The 27,302-nt window shown below is 33.2% G+C and overlaps 1 protein-coding gene across 18 annotated transcripts in view; it reads left to right on the forward strand.

The window, feature by feature from the left end:
- The window catches only part of ATF2 (activating transcription factor 2), an 85,260-nt gene that overhangs the window by 32,024 nt on the left and 25,934 nt on the right, over nt 1-27,302 (forward strand). For 12 of the 18 annotated variants that reach the window (XM_072810993.1, XM_072810992.1, XM_072810994.1 and 9 more), the window contains 7 exons: nt 261-330; nt 6,633-6,729; nt 9,736-9,854; nt 9,990-10,118; nt 14,865-15,043; nt 15,857-15,971; nt 18,242-18,328. In XM_072810993.1, the coding sequence (XP_072667094.1) occupies nt 261-330; nt 6,633-6,729; nt 9,736-9,854; nt 9,990-10,118; nt 14,865-15,043; nt 15,857-15,971; nt 18,242-18,328 (796 nt within the window). The remainder of the gene's footprint in view (nt 1-260; nt 331-6,632; nt 6,730-9,735; nt 9,855-9,989; nt 10,119-14,864; nt 15,044-15,856; nt 15,972-18,241; nt 18,329-27,302) is intronic. The other 6 variants (XM_072811002.1, XM_072810997.1, XM_072810998.1 and 3 more) reach the window with 1 other exon arrangement.

Here is a 27,302-nt window from a genome sequence, read left to right on the forward strand (position 1 = left end):
AAAGATTTAGCCTGATAAACCAGGCTTCCTGACTTTTTTTTTCTATAGTGTAAAATTTGCGTGTTATGTGTATTTGTCTACTCATTTTAAAAAGATGGAAGAAAATATGGCTAAAATGTCAGTAAAAGTATTTTATTTCACATTGAAATGTAAAAGGTAATAACCTTAGTGAAAATCATATAATATTATATTTTAAATGATTCTTTGTTTAAAAATCTGTACTTTCAAACATTAAGCTATCTCTTAATGTTTTATTATAGGCAGTACAAGGACCTGTGGAATATGAGTGATGACAAACCCTTTCTATGCACTGCCCCTGGATGTGGACAGGTAATATATAAGTTACTTTAAATCATTTTATAACTTCTCATTTATTAAACCTGATGATAGTTTATGTTGTCACTAAAAAGATTCTCCTATGATTTTTTTAATAAAATTTTGAAGTTAGAATGTAAAAAATAACCCAGAAAAATTTTGAGAAGAAATTCTTTTTCCTCAATAGCATATTTGAGTTTTTAAAGACACAATCTAATAGGGAGAAAAAAAATTCGAAGTCTTAAAACAGAAAGATGGATACCTAGACAAAATCCAGGGCTTAACAGTATCTTCATTTGACCATTATTGTTTGAAAATCATTGTAAATTACTTAATTGGAAATCAGATACACCTCTTGTTTGAAAATTATTTTACTTACTAAACTCTTATGAAATTAATATTTACTTCTGACAGTATCACTAACACAGTAATGTTCTTAATGTATAACATCTTCAGAGCAGGTATGAAAACATTTGCAGGAAATAATCTTCCTACATTATATCAAAAAATATTTCAATGTTTGTAACAGGCCATTAAATTATTAATCTGTTGTAATAATTCTAAATTTAAAATAATTATAGACACCAAGAAATGAAATAATAAACGTAATATGTAGGCAAATTACAGAGTACTTAAATATTCAAACTATAGATCATAAATAAGCATTAGTGTTTCATTGGTTATTTATTTCTAAATATTTTATTTATTTATTTGAGAGAAAGAGAGTGAGAATGTACAAGGTCGGGGGAGAGGGAGAAATAGAGGAAGAGGGAAAGCAAGACTCCCCACTGAGTGGGGAACCCAACTCAGGACTTGATCCCAGGACTCTGGGATCAGGACCTGAGCCAAAGACAGATACTTTACTGACTGAACCACCCAGATGCCCCTTATTTGTTTTCTTTAGTTGGTGTTTTGGATTGAGGTGTAATTGATATACAATGAATTGCATGTATTTATAATGTATAATTTAGTTTTAACATGTATATGCTCATAAAACCATAATCCATAATTAAGATAGAAAACATACTCCTCACCCCAAAAGTTTTGTTATGCCCAGTTGTTATCCCTCCTGCCTTTGTAAACCACTACTCTGCCATATGTCCTTACAGATCAGTTTGCATTTTGTAGGATTTTATATGAATAGAGTTCTATCATATGTACTTTTGTCTGGCTTCTTTTGTTCCTTATAATTAACTTGTAATTTCCCCATGTTATTTGACAAGTAGTTCATTCCTTTTTGTTGAGGAGTAATACTTCACTATTATCCAATTGTGGACATTTCCCTTATTTCCAGTTTTTACTTATTAAAAATAAAGCTGGTATAACTATTTGTGTACAAGTCTTTGGCGTGGATGCATGCTTTCTTTTTTCTTGGGTAAATGCATAGGAATGAAATAAATGGTGGGATCATTTGTTAGATATATGTTTACTTTTTAGAAATTGTCAAACTGTTTCCCGTAATGGATGCATCACTTTACATTTCCACCAAGAGTGTATAAAGAGGTCTTGTGCCATATTTGCCTACGTTTGGTGCTGTCAGTCTTCTAATTTTAGCCATTTTCATTGTGTGTATACTGATATATCATGTGGTTTTAATTTGCATTTCTTTGATGAAAAGATGAGCACTTGTTCATGTGCTGATTGATCATTTGCATTATTTTTTGTGACCTATCTTTTCAAATCTTTTGCTGTTTTTAAAACTCAGATTGTCTTTCTTTTAATTATTAACTTGTAGGAGTTCTTTACATGTCCTGGATACCAGTCCAGTTTCAAAAAGTTCTCCAAGTCTGTGGTTTGCATCTTAATTTTCATGATAAGTGCGTCTGATGAGCAGATCTAATTCTAAAGAAGTCTAATGTATTAATTTTTTTTCTTCTATGGTTATTTTCTGTGACTGTCTAAGAAATCTTTGCCTACCTTTAAGTCACAAAGGCACTCTCCTTGGTTTTATCTGAAAGTTGTTTTTTCATTTAGGCCTCTGTCTCATCTTGAATTACTTTTTGTGTATATATATACTCGTGTGAGGTAGGATTTGAAGCTCATTTTTATCCCATGTGGTTTTTCAGATATTCCACCATCATTTATTGAAAAGATTTTTCTTTCTCCATTAATTTGCTTCAGCTCCTTTATTAAAAATCAAATCATGGTATAAGTGTAGGTCTATTTCTGCGGTTTCTTCTCTGTTCCATTCATCCATCTGTCAGCTTTTATGCTAGTACCACAATGGTTACTCTAGCTATATAGTAATGTTTCCAGTCAGGTGAGGTAATAAGTTTATCAATTTAGTTCTGCTTTTTGAGATTGTTCTGAATAGTCTCTTAATTTTAGTCATTACAGTGAGGATATAGTGGTATCTCATTTTGATCTTAATTTTCATGATATATCCAAAGATGCTGAACCAGGGTAAAGGTAGGAAGTTACCAGGATTGGTGCTATTTTGATAGGTTGGTCAGGGAATGCCTCTGATAAGGTGACATTTGGATTAAGATGTGAAAATGTAGGAGCAGACTTTTGGAGGAAACATTTTTCAGACTGAAGGAACAATAAAGGTTCAAAGGAGGGAATGGTTTCGGTGTGTTTAAAAACAGAAGGACAGCTATTGTGGCTGGAGTATATAGTGACCAACAAAGATAAGGGTAAGAGATTGTCTCGGGTAGAATAAGAGTCCATATCCTGTAAAGCTTTGTAGACTGTGATAAAGTGTGTGGGCTTTATTCACATAAGGTGAGAAGCCATTACTGAACTAAGAGTGGAAATGGAGAGTTAGAAACTGAGACCTGTCAGGCAAGAGGTAATGGTGGCTTTGCTAGGTACTAAGAGTGGACAATATAGAGAAATAGACTGATTTGACATATATTTTGGAGATATATTTGATACTCATTTTTCTATAAATTCAAGAAAGGTTAAAAAAAATACCTCCCAGAATTTTTTGTGAATAATATTTCCTATGAAATTGAAAGTTCAAATAAGAACTGATTTTTAGAATCACCAATTTGATAGTGGTAGTACAAGTTACTTTTTGTCATGAGTATTGACATTATTCTAAATTTGAATTTTAGCTTTAATGCACACAATTGACATAAAATTTCAGGTAGATTTTAAATTTTTTTAAAACTTTGAGAATGTTATTTTGGAGAGAGACCTATAGAAATCAGTGCAAACAAAGAATTTTAACTGTTGACTTTTGCTGTTAAAAATGTTTTTATATGCCTCAGTCACTATTAGGTATTTTACAGAAAGTTCTGTTGATGGATTTGTTTTAAAGTTATGGTCCATTGAATTTGGTGAAAGAGACAAAGCGAGATAATTGAATGAAAGATTATATTGGACCTCTTCTATTTTATTGGTAGTATCTTTGTTTTCAGTGATGCTTTCATTGAAAATTACTTTGGTAGAATGTTTATACATTATAAACTTTTACAAACGAGATATTTTATTTAGTCTAAAGTTTCACTGGAGGTGTGTAAATGTGTGTGTGTTACTTCCTGATGTTGAATAAATTTCCTTCAAACTAGTAAAAGAAGCAGTAAATTGAGCCTGGTGGCTTTATAACTTAGTTGTATCTATTTAGTCTGTTTTGTTTTGTTTTTAATTTTTTTTTTAATTTATTTATGATAGTCACATGGAGAGAGAGAGAGAGAGAGAGGCAGAGACACAGGCAGAGGGAGAAGCAGGCTCCATGCACCGGGAGCCTGATGTGGGATTCGATCCTGGGTCTCCAGGATCGCGCTCTGGGCCAAAGGCAGGCGCTAAACCGCTGCGCCACCCAGGGATCCCTCTATTTAGTCTGTTAAATAGGAAAAAATATATATGTCATGGATGTGAATGCATGTATTAAATGCAGAATGACTGACTTCTTAGGAAGTTAGTTCTGGTGAGTGTTCAAGCCTTATTTACAGATTTCTCAGATATCAGAGCTTAAATTCATTATAAAAGCGATTGGTTTACCTCCCTCCCATCTGTCAAGTTACCTTCCCTTTTTTTTTTGTTTTTTTTTGTTTTTTGTTTTTTTTTAACTTTTTAAGAGAGATGGTTATTCTGTCCTACCTTTTGACTGCCTTTCCCATTGTTTATTCAACTGTATACTCAGTCTTGTTTAACAAAATACTGTGTACATCTGTAACAGTTGGCATTGGACATGTGCCGTACATTGCCTAGAAGAAATAAATTATGAATTTAATGTATTATTAAAAGTATAGTATCGTTATATTTTTCTACAAAATTTATTTTTAAAATGAACTTTTTAATTTGGCTCAGAAAGCAATTCAAATAGATTCTGCAAAAATTTTATCTTGGCATGTAGCAGTAGCTATTTTATAAGCATTTGTTGAAAAAATAACTTCATTCATTCATTCATATATATATATATATATATTTTTTTTTTTTTCCTGGTGACTGGCTTTTGACAAGATGGCCTTTGACTTTTTTAAGTTTCTTGTTACAAGTAAATAAATTAACTCAGTTGACAGCTAAGGTTAAACTCCTCTATTATGAAGTGCCAGTTTCAGTGTATTTTATCCATGTACATCAATAATATATCAAAAATCTCTTAAGTAGTATTTTGGTAAATTTGATCTGTAGATTATATATAAGACTTTGTAAATTCATATTTCTTGCATTCCCTCTTATAATATTCACATGATCCTAAGTGATTTTTTTTTTTTTTAGGGTCCTTATAGCTGTTCCTTTTCACTTAGGATCAATCTTGGTACCATTTTTTACATGTTTTGTACAATTTGTACAATTCTCTATGTGGTTGCTCTTTGATTTTGATATTTGTGGTCAGACCATTCCAAGCAGAGAATAGTAGTAGAATAAATTCCTAGGAGATAATTTTCCGGGTTATCTACTAATTATGACCTCTCCCAAAATGCATTTATTCACAAATGTTCAGTTACTACCTCCTACATTGTTAGGTTCTTTGGACATAAAGTGAATCTGGCTTTAAGATACTTTTAGTGTAGAATTTAATATACATATATTTAAAACTCTAATGGAAACTAATGATTTAATGCCTACATTATTCTGTAAACTCTACACATATGTCCATTCTCTAAGAGCTGTTACTCAACAGTCTTATAAAAGACAACTACTTTTTATTCCAAATTTGGGAGGGATTCTTATAATGATAAAGCAGTAGGAAGATAGCACTTGAGTGGGAAAGAGCTTGATTATTCTAAAATGAACTTTTGTTATCATATTGGTTGTTCTTTCTTTGTTGGATTATAAGAAGCATTTTTTATAATGTGGTAACATAACCTGATTTACGTCTTAATTTTGTCCAGGAATAATATTTCCACAAAAGGAGGAATTTGTTGGTTTTTTTTTTTTTTTTTTTTTTTAAGATTTATTTTAAGAGCATGTGCATGAGCTGAGGAAGGGGCAGAGGGCGGGGGAGAAAGAGAGACTCTCAAGCAGACTCACCCCACTGAGCGCGAGCTGTAAGACACGGGATTCAATCTTACGACCCTGAGATTGTGACCTGAGCCAAAATCAAGAGTTGGATACTTAACTGACTGAGCCATGCAGCCACCCCAGGAATCCCATTATGATAGTTTAGGGAGAACCAAGTTCAAATATTTTATAATTTTAACATCCCCATTTATAAAGATGGTAGGGTAGAGAGCTTATATATCTTAATTTGGCATTTTATAATTATTGCTCTGAAATAAAATGTAAGTGCTCCTTATTTTCAGTTATAATTGTTTCTTGGTAAGGAGCATCCTCATAAAAGTTGATGTCCAGACATAATTTTATTTTAAAATGAACTGCTTTGTATTGGTTGCTATTTCTTTGCTGGATTATAACCAAAGCATTTTTTTTTTTAATGTGGTAACATAAAGAACCTGCTTTACTTCTTAATTTGTTCAGGAGTAATATTTTTATGAGAGAACTCTCATTTTAAAAGTGGTAAGTAACTTGAAGTCTGTGTAAATACAGTACTTTCTTCAAAAATCACTGAACCATGAAATATATATTTCTATGACATGGCAAAAAAAAATCACTAGTGGTCTATTTTTAGTGTCCAGATGAAATTTATATGAAGTTTCTTTGCCTCAGGTTTTATTTTTAAATGCTCTTAAATGAGTAATGTGACTTAATAATACATCAGTATTGCTTATTCTTGAGTAATGGGTTTTTCTGATTATTTGAAGTCTTGTATGTTTATCTATACTAACAATAGATTCTTTTATAGTTAACAAACTATTTCATTGTTAATGGTGGTTTTACATGTTGTGGAAATGAATTTCCTTATCATTTTACTTTATTTGATCAAATTGAAAATCTTAACTATATTTTAAAACTTTTTGCCACAGCGTTTTACCAACGAGGATCATTTGGCTGTCCATAAACATAAACATGAGATGACACTGAAATTTGGTCCAGCACGTAATGACAGTGTCATTGTGGCTGGTTAGTATATGCTTTTATTAATAGCTTATATACATATTTCACCTGGAATGTGCACAATTTTTGTGTATTCTCTGTAAATAATATAGTCTGGTGATACTCCAATTACTTCATTTATAGTAAATGTTGGCAACATGTATTTTACCCATTACATTTCCATGTTTCCTTCTGACCATTCATTTCACTTTTCTGTGTGGTTTTCAAATGTAGATTTCAATGTTTTGTGGAAGTTAATTAGAACCCCGGGAGCATTTATAGCATCTCCAAAGTTTACATTTAATTGATAATTGAATTAATGTGATGATTAGTCAATGTTTCTTGTAGATTTTTACACCTGGTTTGCAATGCTGTGGGAAGATAGGAAATGATCAAGCTCCTCCTGTTGGAGAAAGATCAATTAGCAGACTTGTTCACTAGAATTTTGTTTATATTTCTTTTGGGACTAAAACATCTGTGTTAATAAAAATACTCTCAATAAAGGGGCCTAAATTCAGTCAGTGCTTTTTTGTGTGTGTTTGATCCTATGAATATACAGTATCATAAGCAGATGATTATCTTTCATAGTATGTGAAAAGAGAAAATTCATGCTTGTTTATTGTCTTCTCGTGCTTTATATTAGTCGCCCCTTTTTTGATATTTAAATATATATAAACACACATCTATGTATATGGACACATAAAATATGCATAGGTTTACTGCATTTTGTATATTTTATAGGTATTATAAGAAAACGTTTTCTATAAAACTTAATATATTTATATAAATTTCAGAACTTATCATGGCATAACCACAGAGTTACATAAATATTCAAAATCAACCCTAAATATTTTCTCTTCTGAAGTTTGGATTATACTATTTGTAAGTCTGGAAATAATCCTGAAATCTGAGTATTATTAGTATTTTGAAATTATTACCCAACATAATAGATTAAATTGTCATATGCAATGCTTTGGAGAGATAATGAGGCAAAAGGTTTTTCCTGTACTTTCAGTATCATGATTTTTGTAATAAAAAAATTTGAGGGAACAAAAAGTTGGTTATTTGTCAAAAACTAAGAAAAATGAAAGAGCATATTCAGCATATCTTTAATTCCATAAGTAAAAGGAAGCAAAGAAGAATGAGGTATGCATTTCTTTTGAATATTGTACATCAGCTATTAAGAGCTGATACCAAAAAAAAAGCAAAGTAACAACAACCTGGACAGTTCACTCTCCTAGGCATGAGGGTCTTTGCTTGTCTGAAACTTAACTGCCATAGAGCAATTATCTGTAACTTTTCAACTCAAGAATATTTTGAGATTGGCTTATAGAAATTTCCTATTGGTTTACCTTTATTACAGTGAAAAAAAATAGAACACATTCAACACAGCACTTGACGATTTTTTTACTAACGTGTTGAAGTTAGTAATTTAACGTTACTGTATAAGTATAATGCATGATGTGTGTGGTATATATTTGATGATCAATTGCCATAAGCCACTGCATGATTAAGCAATTATGCCTATATTGACTTTTTTTCTCACACCTAGTCATTCCAGTAATCACTGATAACAGTGTTTTATTCATATGTATTTTATTTTTAAGACTTTTCTCTCCCTTTACCACACTAGCCTTTTGTTGAGCTGAGATAGACAAACCCTTTGATTGTGAACAGAAGAGACAAATTTATATTTAATTTACTAATTCAGCTATAATGGATTTAGGCTAATATGTGTACTCTGAACCCTTACTATAATACAATTTTAGAAGTCTTTTGAGAGTTAGTGGGTATGTATGTTATAGACTAATAGGTAAAATGATGACACAAGATAGACCCTTTAGTAATTTAGGTAATACTAATAGTGTTTAAGATAGGCTTACATTATATCCAGTGTGTATGACAAGTAGGTCATTTTAGTGTTAAATATATTTATATGTAATAAGCATATTAGTACTCTACATATATGTGGGGCAAAGATGAAACAATAAGTAATGCCGATTCTGGGGACATAATATTTAACAAATATATGAATTTTAATTTTACAAAATCTTAAACTGGGAATCATCCTTATACTTTTATTTAGCTTAGGCTAGATTCCTGATAAAACCTAACTTGATGCCCTAAAATACATAAAATGTGAATAGAATTTTAATGTGTCCCCAGCTCTGGTCAGTATGAATAAATAGCCTGGAAAGTAATAAGACCAAGGAGAAATCCATAAAAATACTATTTTTCATTCAACATGGATCTTAATTGACATTTATTCCATCACCAGTACATGTGTTAATGTACATTGCATGAGTACATATTCAAGTATAGTTAAAATACTTCACGTTGTGAGAAAATAGAGTTGACTATTCCTCTACTGCCTAGAAATTAAGGTAGAGCATTCCATAAATATGTAACTCTTATATAGCTCCTTGTTCCAACCTTGAAAAATGTATTAAAATAGAAAATTGGCTTCTATGGATAGTGATAAGGAGGATTTTGTTTTGGTTTGTTTTTGTTTTAGGGCTCTTGTTTTAACCTTCTTTTTCTTCCTTGTAGTATTTTGGGCTACCTACTAAAAATTCCATTTTATCTTAAGCTTGCTTTCATAATAGATTATGAACACTAGTGGAAGGGCTGAGCTAGAGTGAATATACATGCTCTTGTCCTAGTTTTCTCCAGACTGCATGTATTTTAAACAATCATAATTTTTAATAATGTAAACTTTTAAAAATTCTTATTGCCTTAATAGTTGATAATAGTTGATCTGAGTAGAAGATGCTTAGGTCACTCTACTCAGAAGGTCTGGACTAAGGAACAGGAAGGACTTTTTTCATACTTCTATGGTTCGTAAAGTTGGAGGAAATATCTTGAATTGCAACAAAAACTTAACCAAATTTTGTTTGCTTTAAAGGAAGAGGTCTTTCCAAAGAGAGAATTAACAGCTGACTGAACCAGTCCTGCTAATTTGTTAACTTACTAGCTATATTTGAGAGTCCTGCATATTTAAATCTATGTGATTGCTTCTGACATTTATTTCAGATCAGACCCCTACACCAACAAGATTCTTGAAAAACTGTGAAGAAGTGGGTTTATTTAATGAGTTGGCAAGTCCATTTGAGAATGAATTCAAGAAAGCCTCAGAAGACGACATTAAAAAAGTATGTTAACCATGAAATTAAAAGAGTACTTCTAACAAAGTAGTAATCATAGCTTATACTTCTTGCTTTCTTACTTTAGATATACTGACTGGCATTTTTGAACTTCTGATATTTTCTTTAATGTTTGCATTTTAGATGCCTCTAGATTTATCCCCTCTTGCAACACCTATCATAAGAAGCAAAATTGAGGAGCCCTCTGTTGTAGAAACAACTCACCAGGATAGTCCTTTACCTCACCCAGAGTCTACTACCAGTGATGAAAAGGTTAGAAATTTGTATTTTGGGTAGAAATGCAAACTTAGTGTAAAAAAAACAGCACCCCCAAGTGAAGTTAAATGTTTCATTTACATAAAATGTTAATGTGATAAGTTATACATAATTGAGTATTAGGTTGTAATAGCCTTATTTGTGAAAGCCTGGGAATACTCAGAAATTTCAGGGAAAGAAAACATCACCTTTATAGATAATTTGTTTTTTATTACATGCAGAAAAATAATAGGGGAAACAGCAGTCATTTTAGATAAAATTTATTTTTTTAAAGGCTACATGAATTTATAAAGTGAAGTTAATTTTTCTGGGTTTTTCTATTTTATTCTTCTCTGCTTTTAAATAGTGACAGCTTTTTATTTACAACTAAAATTCTTGAACCAAGGTTATTTAGGCTTTTTAAGAGCTAAAGGAGTAGTTTACTCATTCTCTACAAGGAATCTTTGGTACTACCAACTAAGATGATGATACTGTCTCTGGTACAAGCCTTTTGTAGATGGTTTAGGGCCTTATTTCTGGATCTTGAATACCTTGGTAACTTGGAACCCCCTGAGCTATAGTGTGTGTTATGTGACTATTACTGTGGGCATTTCTTTTCTTCTTCTTCTTCTTCTTCTTCTTCTTTCTTCTTTCTTCTTTCTTCTTTCTTCTTTCTTCTTTCTTCTTTCTTCTTTCTTCTTTCTTCTTCTTCTTCTTTCTTCTTTCTTCTTTCTTCTTTCTTCTTTCTTCTTTCTTCTTTCTTCTTTCTTCTTTCTTCTTCTTTCTTTCTTTCTTTCTTTCTTTCTTTCTTTCTTTCTTCTTTCTTTCTTTTTTTTTTTTTTTTTTTAGAGAGGTGGAGAGGGAGAGGAGTGGGGAGGGGCACAGGGAGAGAGAATCTTAAGCAGTCTCCAATTCCAGCACAGAAACCGACACGGAGCTCTATCTCACAACCCTGAGATCATGATCTGAGCTGAAATCTTTAAGAGTTGAATGCTTAACCAGCTGAGCTACCCAGGTCCCCATGGGTATTTCTTGATCACTTTTTGTTCATAAGCATGTATAATGAATACATGGGGTGCTACGTGTGGCACAATTAAGAGGCAATGAATGGCAATTAAGAGGAAATGAACATTTTCCCATGTCATTAGAAAAATTTTTAATAGTTGTACTTTATCATTATCTTAATGTATTATCTTGTTCTTTTTGTATACTATGTTATTCTAAAACTGTAAATGAATTAATGGACTTCTGTCATGACAGGATCTAGAAGTAAGGTAGAAAAAGTAACTTTCTACATAAGAATAAATGCTTTGACCTAAGAGGTTTCGTGCATTGTTATTCTCATTTCCTAATTATAAAGTGAGTTTCATTATAAATACTTTAATACAGAAAAATATGAAGAAGAAAACCAAAATCTTGTTAGCCCATAACTGAGTGATAAGAATTACCAATATTTTGAAACAGTTTTCATAGATACATGCAAATATTATACAAATACACATACATAAGTGAGTAATTAGAAGTCACATATATAAGTGAATATATATGTATATATATGTGAATAATTAAATGGATACAAAGAAAAATTCAAAAACCGTAGTTTACTTTTTTAAAAACGTTTTATTGAGAGAGAGCACAGCTTGGGGAGTGGCAGAGGGAGAAGCAGACTTCTCGCTGGGCAGTTTACTTTCTAATTTAAAATAACATTAAAAAAATAGGGCAGCCTGGTGGCTCAGCGGTTTACCGCCACCTTCAGCCCAGGGCATGATACTGCGGTTTCAGGATTGAGTCTCACGTCGGGCTCCCTGCGTGGAGCCTGCTTCTCCCTCTGCCTGTGTCTCTGCCTCTCTCTTTCTCTGTGTCTCTCATAAATAAATAAAATCTTTAAAAATAAATAAATAAAATAAAATAACATTAAAAATATTTTTATAGGCAGCCTGATCCTAGTTTACTTTTGTAGTATAATGAACACTTTCCCATGTCATTAGAAAAATTTTTAATGGTTGCACTTTATCATTATCTTAATGTATTATCCTGTTCTTTTTGGACATAAAGATTGTTTCCACATAATCACAGTTAATAGAAAATGCTGTTAATTCTGTGATATAAATATCCTTTTTCTAAAGAGCTTTCCAGTTCCTCCACACTCAACAGTTTTTCCCTCTTCATTGCTATTTTAGATCTTTCTAGGGTAATCCTTCTTCCTGCATTCCTGTCTATAGGTCTATAGCCTCTCTCTGGACAGGGCATAGTTGTGCCAACTTGTAAAAGTCTGTTCTGGGCCGCCTTCTCTTGTCTTTCTCACTTTTCGTCCTAGGTGATCTCATCTACACCCATAAATTTTAAAAAACAGCTACATGCTGTTGACTCTCAAACTTATGTCAACCAAGATATCTTCTGGATTTCCATACTCATTTACAGCTCCCATCTTGACATTTCTTTTTCTATGTCTAATAGACCTATTAAATTTAATATATCTAAGTCAGAGCTCTTGATTCTTTCCATAGTTTTCTCTAGCTCAGTAAATTTTCTCTCCATCCCATCTGGTTGCTCAAACCAAGAATCCTTAGTGCTGTCTCTCTCTCTCTCTCTCTCTCTTTCTTTCTTTCTTCTTTCTTTCTTTCTTTCTTTCTTTCTTTCTTTCTTTCTTTCTTTCTTTCTTTCTTTCTTTCTTTCTTTAAGATTTTATTTGTTTGAGAAAGCACAAGTGGGGGAAGAAGGGGAGGAATGAGCAGACTCCTCATTGAGTGGAGAGCCTGATGCAGGGCATAATTCCAGGACCCCCAGATCATGACAGAAGCCAAAGTCAGATGCTCAACCAACTGAGCCACTCAAGGGCCTCCCTTCTTTTTCTTTACACCAAAGCAACAGCAAATCTTCTTAGACATCAGATATACCTTCTGAAATATCCTCAATTTATCTTCAGTCTTCAGTGTTAACACCTTACTCCAAGCCATCATCATCTTTTACTTGGATTAGTAACAATTATCTTCTAATTGGATTTGCTGCTTCCATCTCCAATATTCTATAGATGGCTTTGTTTTTAACACATTATAGTCACTTTTCTGCTTAAAATCTTTCAGTGGTTTGCCATTACATTTAAGATAACTAAATATTCTTAAGGGTGCCTAGGTGGTACAGTCTGCTGGATGTCCAGCTCTTGGTTTAGGCTCATCTCAGGATCATAGGATCAAGTCCAGTATTGGGCTCTGCAGTCAGCTTAGAGTCTGCTGAAGATTCTCTCTCCCTCTCCCTCTGCACCTCCCATTCATGGGTGCATTCTCTCTCTCTCAAATAAATCTTTAAAAGAAAAAAAAGACTAATACTCCTTTCTTAAGTCCTCGTTGATCTGAGCTTATCTGCTCATCCAGCCTTCACCTCATGCCACTGTGTTACATTCATCAAATATTCTAAGTTATTTCCTACCTCGAAGACATTACTCTTAGTACTGCTTCCCTCTCCCTCTCGCTTGTTATTTTTTCAGTATCCATTCATTCAGCACCATTTTTTTTTGCAAAGAAGCTCACCTTACTTGCTCTCTGAAGTAGCCAACTCTAACCTTCCCTCAGTTAATCTTTCATAATTTATTATGCTGTAGTATTACTCTGTAACATATTATTATCTGAAATTTTCTTCTTATTTATTGTCTCTTCCCCTAGCCCTTTGAAGGTATGCTATAAATTCTCAAACCTGTTGAATAAATGAAGTTCCAATAGTTCTAGTTGATCTTTCTTCCAAGGGGCTTAATAAGATTTGGTAATAGGCAGCATAAAGACCAATTCAAAGAACACAATAGACCCAATTTTTACTCTAACTAGTTAAGAAGTTCTATGTAAAGCCCTTAATCTCTTCCTAATCTGTGAAACTGGGGGGAAAAACCATCTTTAAGGTCCTGACTAACTCGCAGATTCTGTGTTTTCCTCTAATTAATTAATTTTTAAAGATTTTATTTATTCATGAGCAGCAGAGAGAAAGGCAGATAGACAGGCAGAGGGAGAAGCAGGCTCCATGCAGGGAGCCCAACATAGGACTCGATTCCAGGTCTCCAGGATTATGCCCTGGGCCAAAGGCGGCGCTAAACCACTGAGCCACCCAGGTTGCCCTGTGTTTTCCTTTAATTTAGAAAGATTTCACTCTAGTAATTATTTATTTTACATTCAGGATGTTAATCAGTATTCCTTGCCCTTTTGACATTGGGAAATTATCAGGAGTGGGGGATAGTAATAGCTACCTGAAATTAACAAACATTTGTATTGTGTTAAAATTTTTTTAACCGTTTCTATTACTGAATTTGTATCAACCATAAACCCAGTCTCCCTGGACCTGTTTCCTGTTTTTACAGTATAATGATGAAGTAGGACTAGGCAATCTCTCTGGATTTTAAGCTCTACAATTCCATGAGAATAAATTATATTTTTACTTTTCACAGAAATTCTCATGGAATCGTAGCCAAGTTGCCCAGCCTATTTCTGGATTGATAGGAAAACAAGTTGTACTGGAAAAAAAAAAAAAAAAAAAAAAAAAAAACCACTCTGATGTCTTTAAATTAAAATATGAACGTTGCATTTGAAAAGCTTTATAGCTACTTCCAAAATTTTCTTTATATTATATTTAAGTTATTTAAATAAAGTTAACATGAAATTACTTTGGGGGAGGATATTTATCCTGTGGACACTTTTCAAAGTGTGTTATATTCTGTTCACTCTAACGTCATGGATTGACTTACATTTTTAAATCCTACTCTTTCTCTATCTCATTAAATAGGAGGTACCATTGGCACAAACTGCACAGCCCACATCAGCTATTGTTCGTCCAGCATCATTACAGGTTCCCAACGTGCTGCTTACAAGTTCTGACTCAAGTGTAATTATTCAGCAAGCAGTACCTTCACCAACCTCAAGTACTGTAATCACCCAGGCACCATCCTCCAACAGACCAATCGTGTAAGTGATGATTTGGGCTAGTCATTAAACTGTTTATGAATTAAGTTTTTCTTAAGACATTTAATTATTCAAATTGTAGCCTTAGGGGTATGTGTGGGTATGTGTTAATCATATTCTGCATGCTTTGATTTTTGGAAAGTATTTGGGTTGTCTTTTTTTCTTCATATTATCTAATAGATTAGAAAACAAATATATAAAATTTAATTGGGGGAGGGGGGGAACATCAGAGAGAGGAGGAGAGAATCTAAACTCTCACAACCCTGAGATGACCTGAGCCAAAATCTAGGAGTCAGACACTTAACAAAATGAGCCACTCAGGCACCCCAACTAAAATTTAGTTTTAAAAACAAATCAACTTTATGAATTTAAGGCGGTCTCTTATTTTTAGTTCTTAACACATATCCCTCGAGCTTTCTTTGTTTTGTTATTAAGATTTTATTTTTAAGTAATGTTGACATTCAGTGTGGGGCTCAAACTCATAATCCCATGATCAAGAGTTGGCATGCTCCACCAACTGGGCCAGTCAGGTGCCCCTCAAGAGCTTCTGATAAGAATTTTTCTCATTTAACATTGGAGCTTGTCCTAAGTAAATCCATTAACTTTTCCTATTTTTCCCCTGTTGTTTTTCCACACTGCTTTATGTATTATACATTTAAGATGCAATTAAAAATAGTAAAAATTTGCAATTTGCTTTGTGATGGTTAGAAAATATTTTTAAAATATATTTTTAAAAAATAGTAAAAATACTCATATTTTTAGAGATGACTAATAAGGATTTCTTATCTTTAATTTTCCTTCTTCTGTTTTTCTTAGTCCTGTACCAGGCCCATTTCCTCTTCTGTTGCATCTTCCTAATGGACAGACCATGCCTGTTGCTATTCCTGCATCAATTACAAGTTCTAATGTGCATGTTCCAGCTGCAGTCCCAGTAAGTTTGAGATTTAGACTAAATCTTTTCTTCATACCAAACTGATCTTTGTAATCAGAAAATACACTTTCGGAAGCTTGATTGGTTTATGAAACTGAATCCAACAAAATACTTAGTAGTAGTTAGTAGTATTTACTCCCCTTTTAGTGGTAGCATATACCAGTAAAGGGAAACATAATTGACTAGAAAATGTTTTTCTATCTTCCAAAAAATTTTTTTCCTTCAATTGTTAATATTAAGAAATTTATCCTTATTTAACCCATTTCAATTTGACTAGTTCATAGAATTAAAATATTAACACATAGTTCTATTCTTTAGGAAGATATTTATACTAGAACACATGTCCAGTAACTCCATGATACTTCGATTATTGTAGGAATTGTTTATAAGAACACTCTCTGAACTTTTATGGTCAAGTTGGGTTTACAGAATTCCTTTGCTGGCCCAGGCATGTGGAAATCTAAACAGTCTAAAACAGTAGATAGTCCTTCAGTTTGCTAATGCAAATGTCTCAGAGAAATTGACCATTTGAAGGGTAAATCAGCATGTCAGATCCAAAAGAGAAGTCTCTTGAGCATGTTAAATATAAATATATAAATTTTGAAAGTCATAGGCAAGTTAAACACCTACTTGTAATACTTAATAATATAGAGAATATTTAAATGCACATTCTTTTGAGTAAGAAATACTTTTTCTTTTCTCACTTTTCATATAACAATTTTATTCAAACTCTTCTTCAAATGTGTCTTCAGTGTTCAGGTTTTCATCATTAAGATCACTTTTTAGGGCAGCCCTGGTGGTCCAGCGGTTTGGTGCCGCCTGCAGCCCGGGGTGTGATCCTGGAGACCCGGGATCGAGTCCCACGTCGGCTCCCTGCATGGAGCCTGCTTCTCCCTCTGCCTGTGTCTCTGCCTCTCTCTGTGTATCTCTCATGAATAAATGAATAAAATCTTAAAAAAAAAAAAAAAAGCACTTTTTAAAACACCTACCACAGTTTTTTCAAAACACTTTTTGTTTTCACCTAAGTAATTTCAACATAACACTTTCTGAATGTATATCTTCCTAGAAATCTTACCCAAGCCCTAATACTCCTTCATATGATAAAAAGAAATTTTTTTTTTACCTTACAGATATTTATTTCTGATCAGTACAATATAATCATTTATTGTATAGCTTAAAAAAATTTTTTTTCAAGATTTTATTTGAGAGAGGGAGCAGAAACAAGAGCAGGGAGATGGGCAGAGGCAGAGGGAGAAGCAGGTTTCCCACTGAGCAGGGAGCCCGATGTGGGGCTGGATCCCAGGACCTGTGGGATCATGACCTGAGCTGAAGGCAGACGCTTAACTGACTGAGCCACCCAGGTGCCTTTGAAAATTATTTTTAAAAGTCTATTTACAATAACTTCCAACATTTTGGTGAGATTATACCCCCAGGAAAATTATTAAAATTAATATGAAATATTTTTTATTAATACATTCTTCCAAGTGGCCTTGCTAAGTATTGAAAATTAGCACTGATTGGCATAATTATAAGATGAGGTATCATCTTCAGACAGAACCTTGCTGTTCAAAATGCATTATTTGAGTGACTTTATAAGGACTCAGATATTAGGTGACTACTTCCTATTTTTCTAGGATATTTTTGAAGGGGGAAACATTCTTGCCCTTGAATTTGAGATTATATAGTTACCCTGTTAAATATAATTATGATAAAACTAAAATGCAAGGAGAGCTACTGTAGCTATATAATAACTAATTACCAATGTTAATATTAGTTTTTTTAAAAAGGTATGCAAAATGAAAAAAATCTGTTCCACATTATTTCTAGAGAAATTATTTGAGGTAACCAGGTTCTTTCTTTGTCATTATGTGCATATTTATATACAAACGAACCTTTCTTTATGTATTTTAGAAACTGAATTAGAAGAGCAAAATTCATTGTGAAGTTATTTGCCTACTTGTCACAAGTTTTGACATTTTTTCCTTTCACATTCAAAATGTCAGTATGACAGATCTTTGGGAAATTTTGCATCAGTTTAAAAATTGAGTTTCTGTAAGAAGAAACTATTTAAAAAAAGACATTGAAAATTAGAGATTGGAGAAGCAAGTGTCTCAGAAATTGACAAGTTTTAAAGGATAAATCAGGACAGAAGATCAATAAAGATTTACACCTTTCTGGTTCTGAACTCTCAAATTTTTATAGCCATTGTGCAGATATAGGACAATCATTTTGAATATACTCTCTAGCAATTATTTTTCAATATATTTTAGCTTGTTCGACCAGTCACCATGGTGCCTAGTGTTCCAGGAATTCCAGGTCCTTCCTCCCCTCAACCAGTACAGTCAGAAGCAAAAATGGTAAGCAAGATTTACTTGTTCTGTACATTTCTTGAGCCTGTTTTGAATTAGTTTTTCCATTAAAGCCTGCTTCAAATATACAAGATAGATCACATTTTATAAAATTTGGAATGCATCACACTTTAGAAGAACCAGAAAATGTAGAGACTAGTTAGTGGTACCTTAAATGGATGGATTTGGGAGTAAAGTTCTAGCTCTTGTAATTGGTTTGGTTTTTGGCTGTAGCTTTTTAAACAAAATCTCCTCCTGGTGGTGGCTGGGAATATTACAGCTCAAACTAGATGTAATCATCTGAAGGCAGTACAGATGGTTTTATAAACAGTGACACAAATTATAGAACAATGTTAAGAATTCTGAAATCATATACAAGTTAGCAAATGTTACACATAATATACAAAGAAAAAACATAGTTTTTTCTTTTTTTAAAGATTTTATTTATTCATGAGAGACACAGAGGCAGACATAGGCAGAGGGAGGAGAGGTAGGCTCCATGCAGGAGCCCGATGTGGGACTTGATCCGGGAACTCAGGGATCATCACATCCTGAGCTGAAGGCACTCAACCACTGAGCAACCCAGGCATCCCAAAAACACCATAGTTTGGGGTTGTGTATTGACACTAAGAAATTGGTGTTGTTTAAGGGATGAGCTATAGATTAGGAGTCAGGAGACGTGTTTTAATTTTAATCCTAACTCTGCTATTTACTACTCTTAAGCCATTTTGACTTTGAGGAGACTGTTTCCTTATCTGTAAGATAAAGAGATTAAACTTTGATTTTTAGAGTTTCTCTTAGATTCCATAAACATGCTAAATTCCTTGGTAAAAAACCTAAAGGTGCTGTTGATTTTTTTTTTTTTTTTTTTTTTTAATCCATGTAATTCTCCCTTCTATATCCTAACTTACCTTAGGGCTAATTCTTAACATCAATTAATAACTCTACATTCTTAGAAAATCAGTAGTTATTAGACACCTGTTGTCTATGGGCACTGTAATAACAATATAAAATTACATGTTTAAAAGCCATTATATAATATATTGCAAAGCTTTAAGTTTTTACCTCTGTTTTCCATTATTGCAAATAATCAGTTTGAAATTGGCATGTGATGACTTTGCCAGTAAAACTTACACACACCATCTAAATGAACAGTGGTTGAAAAGTATGAAAATTAGCTGGTCCTTGATTAGGGGGAGAGAACTTTTGAAAACCCAAAAGGGAATTTTTTTTTTTTTTTTTTTTGCATAACAGCATGTTTGGCTCAAAGCTTTGGAAATACAAGATGAATCCTCTTCACTTGATAGCAAAACAGCTTCACGGGGAATGTTTTTTACATTTCCTACTATAGACATACTGTACTAGTGAAAAATTCAATTAGTGAGAACTGAGTGGAGTAGTAGGAATTAAAGAGATCTGTTGTACACCGCATCTAAAAATATATTTACATATTCAGTGGACTTTTTTTTTTTTTGGACTTTTTTTCCTAACAAATTAATTCAAAAGGAACAATTCAAATTTAAAGAAATACTTTTGGCTATAAGAAGAGTAGGCCATATTTGTAGAAACTATTACATTTAATACTTCCTTGAGTAACTTTTAGGTCATCAGGAAATTAAGAAGAATAAAAATGTTTTATGTGCTTATATGGTAGAAAAAAAATCAAAGCTACAACTTTAATAAATTTATATATGGAAAACAATCATTGGTTGAAGGCCCAAAAAATAGCATGGGGAGTCACAGATTGCCACACTTAAATTTAACAATCCAATTAAATTTATTAGAATTTTGCTAATGTTAAAATAGCCATATTTAGGTGATGGCCTGTTTTAATTGAAGTGGTAAATAAGATTGTCCTTTTTAATTAAATAGAAAGACTCAGAAATTAGTCTTTCCTTCCCCCCCCCCCCTCCCCCAACTTTCCATTATGGAAAATTTCAAACATATACAAAGTAAACAGTATGGTATAATGAGCCCTCATGTACCCATCTCCAACTTCAATTATTAGGAATATAACTGCCATTCTTATTTTATCTATGCCTCAGACCGTTCCCTACCCAACTCCATTCTTCTTTTTCTTTCCTTTTTTCTTTTTTTCTTTTTTTTCAAAGATTTTATTTATTTGTGAGAGAGAGAGAGAGGGAGACTGATGTGGGACTCGATCCCAGGACTTTAGAATCACGCCCTGGGCCAAAGGCAGGCACTAAACCACTGAGTCAGCCAGGCGTTCCCTCCATTATTCTTTTAATAGGCCTTTCTTAATGTAAAATTTATATACGTTGAAATGAACCAACTTTAATTTTGATATATAAGTGCATTAATGTAACTCACACTACTATCATGGTATAGAAGATTAACATCTACCCAGGAAGTTTATTTTCCTCCCTAGTCAGTACAACGTCCCAATTGTTCTGATCTTTGTCGCCAGCAATTGATTCCTTTTGTATGAAATTCTAGAGCTAATATATACTCTTCTGTCCAGCCAACCATATGTCTATGGGACTTACCCATGTTGTTGAATATATCATTGTTTACTTCTTTTTATTGCTGAGTAATACTCCATTGTGCAAATATACCACAATTTCTTTATCCATTCTCTTGTTGATGGACACTTGAATGGTTTTCAGTGTTGAGCTTTATGAACAAAGAGGCTATACACATTCTTGTATAACTCTTAATGTGGATGTTTATTTTCATTTGGTATGTCTACTGAAGAGTGCAATTGCTGAGTAAGAGGATAGTTACACATTTAACTTCGTAAGAAAACTGCCAGATCCTTTGCCAGACATCTACATTCTCACAAGTAGAGTATGGGAATTCAAGTTGATCCCACATTTTTGCCAGCATTTGGTTTTATCTGTCATTTTAATTGTAGACATTTTTAGGAGTTTATAGCAATATCATATGGTTTTAATTTGCATTTCTGATTTTTCCAGATGCTTTTTGTGATATCTTACTGCTGATTTTTTAAATTGGGTTGTCTCTTGTTATCATGTTATAGGAATTCTTTAGATATAATAAATACAAAACTTTTGTGACATACAGATATTTTCTCTTAGTCTGTAGCCTGCCTTTATTTTTCTTAATAATATATTTGTACTATCACTGATTGCTACTTTTATCTCTAATACTTACTTTCTCTTAATCAGGTTTAATTTGCCTATGTTTTTTGGCTTAAAGTGGAAGCTTAGATTTTTTTGATTAGATCTATTTACCTTTCCTATATAGGCACTTAAAGCTATAAATTTTTCTATTCACAAATTTTGATTTGCTGTATTTCATTATCTTCTAATATGTGATTTCTTCTTTGAGCTATGGGTTATAAAAAAGTATATTGTATAATTTCCAAATATCTGGAGACTTTTTTTTTATCTTACTGATTTCTGTTTTAATTACATCGTGATTTGGGAACTTAACCACCTTTGGTATACTTGATTGCCCTGTTTTCTAATATATCATACCTGTTTGGCTCATTTCTATCCAGGTAACATGAACTGGTAACAATTTTGTTACCAATTTGTTACCAATTGCCTGGTATGCTAAGGGAATTCTGATTAATTGGGTTTTTTTTGGTGGTGGTTATACAGAAATTACTGTACATTTCACCTTTGGTTTTATATTTTTATCAAATATTACTAGTCTATTTTCTCTATCTTAGTAACATAAAATGAACATTGTTGACTATTTAAGAATTTTCATTGCTTGCATGCCATCATCAACTATACTTACATATTGTTATAAATACAAAACCAGTCTAGCAACATTAGGAAATAAACTGAAAATAGTTTGGTTATTGTATTTTGATTCACGTTCATATATTTGGTCTCAGCCTCTATAACAATTATTTCTTTCTATTGTTATTTATTTAACAAACATTTCTTAGGTACTAAAAAACTTAGTTTAAATTTAAACTTAGCAGTTTAAATTTAAATTTTGAAAATTTTCTTGCAAATGATTCTGGTGAACATAGAAAGTCTTCTTACCTTTTAAGGCCATTACTTATATTTTTCAACAGTTAGGATTATATCATATCAATGAGATTTTTTATTTCTGGGTTTTGGTGCCCATGTGCATAAAAACCATTATGCAGGGACTACTTTTTTTTTTTTTTTTTTTTTTTGAGGTTTTATTTATTCACGAGAGCACGGGGCGGGGGGGAGGCGGCAGAGGCACAAGGCAGAGGGAGAAGCAGGCTCCATGCAGGGAGCCCGATGTGGGACTCGATCCTGGGACTCGAGGATCACCCCTGGGCCGAAGGCAGGCACTAAACCCCTGCACCACCCAGGGATCCACGGAGGGACTACTTTTTTTTTTTTTTTTTTTTTTTTTGGAGGGACTACTTAAAAAAAAAAAAAATTAGATTTATTAAAGTTACAAATTCCAAAATTTAATTCTTCCCTGAATTCTCAAGGCCAGTTTACAAATCCAATTATATAATGATTGCTTTTAAAGGTCTTCAAATACAATTAATCTAAAACATTCTAAACTTCATTTGAGACTTGATAAATCCTATAGGTAACTCAGTTGTCTAACAAACTTCCCTAAGTATTTTAATAACTTCAAAGGTTAATTAAACTTATAGTGAGGTTTGGTTTTCCTAAACTGTCTAGTATTAGAAGATTGGTAAAGCTTTTAGCTTTTTTAGCTTTTCCAACTGACAAGACTAAACTGATCTCTTAAACATTTTAAATTGAAATTCAAACGTAACCTGTTAAACTCTGTGGCAAGTTATTTTAATTACTTTTAGGACATAAAATACCAAATAGCTACAGTTTTTTTCTAAATTAAAATGTCAGTGTCATTAATTTACAGTATTAAGTTCCTGTGGGCTAAAAAAAGACTTACCAAATGAGGAAATAATTGTATCATCCCTGAAGAAAGTTGAGACTCGGTTCAGATCCCAGTGTATGTGTAGGTTTTTTAATGACCTACGCAGGACTAGATAAATGATCACAGGACATGACTGTTCTCCATCAATGATAAGACTCCAAATCCATACTCTCCAAATGAGTGGTTTCCATCCAGCTCATATCTCTTAGATTCATGTTACACGTTAAATAATTTTTCTCTTTGTCAGTCTGCTTGCTACCCTTCCTCAGTAAAACTTAAAAATTTTTTCTTTCGTGCTTCAGTTGGATTTTGCTTTGTTGTTTTCAAATCTTTGAAAATTATTTAAACATCCTTCTTACTTGATTCTTCGTCTCTCCTAAGGATTTATTTGACCTATGTCATCATAATCTCTCAATGCCATGCTAAATAGTATACTAGTGATTCTGCTAAAATGACATGTGGTTCCGAAGATGTCATATACAAACCTAATGGTAACCACAAATCAAAAACCAGTAATAGATTGGAAAAAAAAGAAATCCAAGTATATCATTAAAGAAAGCCAACTTAGGGTGAGAGAAGAGAGCAAGGGAGAAAGAAACAAGATCTACAAAAACAAAACAAATGACAGAAGGCCAGTAAATACCTAATTACCTATCAGTAATTACTCTGAATGTAAATGGACTAAACGCTCCAATCAAAAGAAATAGGGTGACAGAATGGATAAAAAAACAAGACAAATGTGGCTTTGAATGACACATTAGACCGTATGTTTTAATAGGCATATTCAAAATATTCCTTCTTAAAATAGCAGAATACAAACTTTTCAAGTACACTTGGAGCAGAATAGATCATATATTAGGTCACAAAATAAGTCTCAACAAATTCAAAAAGTTCAGTTACACTGTGCATCTTTTCAACCACATTGTAGTGAAACTAGAATCAACCAGTAGGAAAAATCTGAAAAGAGAACAAAACATGCTACTAAACAACAAATGAGTCAATCAACAAATCAAAGGGAAAGTCAGAAAATAAATGGAGACAAATGAAGAAAGTCGGGCAGCCCCGGTGGCATAGCAGTTTAGCGCCACCTGCAGCCCAGGGTGTGATCCTGGAGATCCTTGTTTTTTTTTATCGAGTCCCACGTCCGGCTTCCTGCATGGAGCCTGCTTCTCCCTCTGCCTGTGTCTCTGCCTTTCTCCCTCTCTGAATAAATAAATAAATCCTTAAAAAAAAAAAAACTGGTCCAAAATCTTTGGGAAGCAGCAGAAGCAATTCTAAGAGGAAAGTTTATAGCAATACTGGTCTGTGAAGAAGCAAGAAAAATCTCAAATAACCTAATCTTATGCCTAAAGGAGCTAGAAAAATAACAAAACTCATTAGAAGAAAAGAAATTATAAAGCTTAAAGCCAAAATAAATGATAAAGAATATATAAAAAATAATGAAATCAGGAGCTGGTTCTTTGAAAAGATCAACAAAATTGATAAATCTATAGCCAGACTCATCAAAAAAAAAAAAAAAAGGAGGTGGGGAGGGACTCAAACAAAATCAGGAACAAAGAGGAGACCTAAACTACAGAAATACAAAGGACTGTAAGAAAAAAAATATATATATATATATATTTTAAAGATTTCATTTACTTATTCAGGAGAGACATACAGAGAGACAGGCAGAGGGAGGAGCAGGCTCCATGCATGGAGCCCGATGTGGGACTCGATCCCAGGTCCCCAGGATCATGCCTTGAGCTGAAGGAGGCGCTAAACCACTGAACCACCAGGGCTTCCTGGATTGTAAGAATATTATGAAAAATTATGTGTTAACAAACTGGGCAACCTAAAAGAAATGGATAAATTCCTAGAAATGTGTAACTTCCCAAAAATGAATCAGGAAGAAACAAAATTTAAACGGACTGATTACCAGCAATGAAGTTGAATCACTAATCAAATAACTTCCAACAAACAAAAATCCAGGACAGATGGCTTCACAGATGAATTCTGCCAAACATTTAAGGAAGAATTAAAACCTATTCTTCTTAAACTTTATCCAAAAAATAAAAGAGGAAGGAAACTTCCAAATTCATTCTAGGAAGCCAGTATCACACTGCTACCAAAACCAGATAAACCCCACAAAAAAAGAACAAGTCACTATCTCTGACGAACAAAAATCCTCAACAAAATATTAGCAAACCAAATCCAACAATACATTAAAAAAGTTATTCAGAGGCACCTGGGTGGTTCAGTGGTTGAGCGTCTGCCTTTGGCTCAGATCATGATCCTGGGGTCCTGGGATCAAGTTCTGCCTCCCTCTGCCTATGTCTCTGCCTGTCTCTGTGTGTCTCTCATGAATGAATAAAAATCTTTAAAAAAGTCATTCACCACGATCAAGTGGGATTTATTCTAGGGATGCAAGGGTGATGTAATGTTTACAAATCAATCAACATGACACATTACATCAATAAGAAAAAGGATAAAAACCATATGATCTTTTCAACAGATGCAGAAAAAGTATATGACAAAGTACAACATCCATTCATGATAAACACCCAACAAAGTAGGCTTAGAGGGAACATACCTTAACATAATACAGCCCTTATATGAAAAATCCACAGCTAACATCATAATGGTGAAAACAGCTTTTCCACTAAGGTCAGGAACAAGATAAGTTTTATTTGACACAGTACTAAAGTCCTAGTCACAGCAGTCAGACAAGAGAAAGGAATAAAAGGCATCCAGAATAATAAGAAGTAAATCTTTCACTATTTGCTGATGACATGGTCCTATATATAGAAAACCCTAAAGACTTCACCAAAAAACTGCTAGAACTGGTGAATTAATTAAGTTCGCAGGATACAAAATCAACATACAAAAATTGGTTTCATTTCTATAAAGTAACAAGCAGCAGAAAGGGAAGGAAATTAAGAAAATCCCTTTTACAATTACACAAAAAATAATAAAATAGCTAGGAATATATTTAACCAAAATGGTGAAAGACCTGTACTCTGAAAACTATAAAGCATTGAAGAAATTGAAGATGATGCAAACAAATGGAAAAACATTCCATGCTTGTGGACTGGAAGAACAATATGGTAAAAATGTCTATGCTGCCCAAAGCGATCTACAGATTTAATGCAATCTGTATCAAAATAGCAATAGCCATTTTCACAAGACTACAACAGACAATCCTAAAATTTGTATGAAACCACAGAAGACCCCAAAAAGCCAAAGCAATCTTTAAAGAGAACAAAACTGGAGGTGTCACAATTCCAGATTTCAAGTTATATCATAAAGCTGTAGTAATCAAAAAGTATGGTACTGGCACAAAAATAGACACACAGATCAATGGAACAGAATGGAGAGCTCAGAAGTAAACCCACAATTATATAGTAAATTAATCTTCAACATTGGCATTGGAAAAAAGTCTTTTCAACAAATGGTGTTAGCAAAGTAGACCAGTTTCTTACATCATACACAAAAAGTAAACTCAAAATGGATTAAGGATTTTTTTTTTAAGATTTTATTTATTCATGAGAGACAGAGAGAGAGAGAGAGAGAGAGGCAGAGACATAGGCAGAGGGAGAAGCAGACTCCATGCAGAGAGTCCGATCTGGGATTCGATCCCGGGACTCCAGGATCACGGCCTGAGCTGAAGGCAGATGCCCAACTACTGAGCCACCCAGGCGTCCCGGATTAAGGATCGTAATGTGAGACCTGAAGCCATAAAAATCCTAGAAGAGAGCACAAGAAGTAATTTCTCTGATACTGGCTGTAATGACATGTTTCTAGGTATGTCTCCTGAAGTGGGAGAAACAAAAGCAAATTAAACTATTGAAACTATATCAAAATCTAAAGCTTCTTTCTACACAGCAAAAGAAACAACAAAACAAAAAACGTACTGAATGGGAGAAAATATTTGCAAACAATATATCCAATAAAGGTGTAGTATTCAAAATAAATCAAGAACTTACACAATACCAAAAACCCCCACAAATAATCCAATTGAAAAATGAGCAGAAGACATGAACAGACATTTCTCCAAAGAAGACATCCAGATGGCCAAACAGACACATGAAAGGATGCTTACCATCACTCATCATCAGGGAAATGCAAATCAAAACCACAGTGAGATACCACCTCACACCTGACAGAAGGGCTAAAA

The sequence above is a fragment of the Canis lupus genome, chromosome 34, assembly GCF_048164855.1.
Source record: "Canis lupus baileyi chromosome 34, mCanLup2.hap1, whole genome shotgun sequence".
Taxonomy (NCBI): domain Eukaryota; kingdom Metazoa; phylum Chordata; class Mammalia; order Carnivora; family Canidae; genus Canis; species Canis lupus.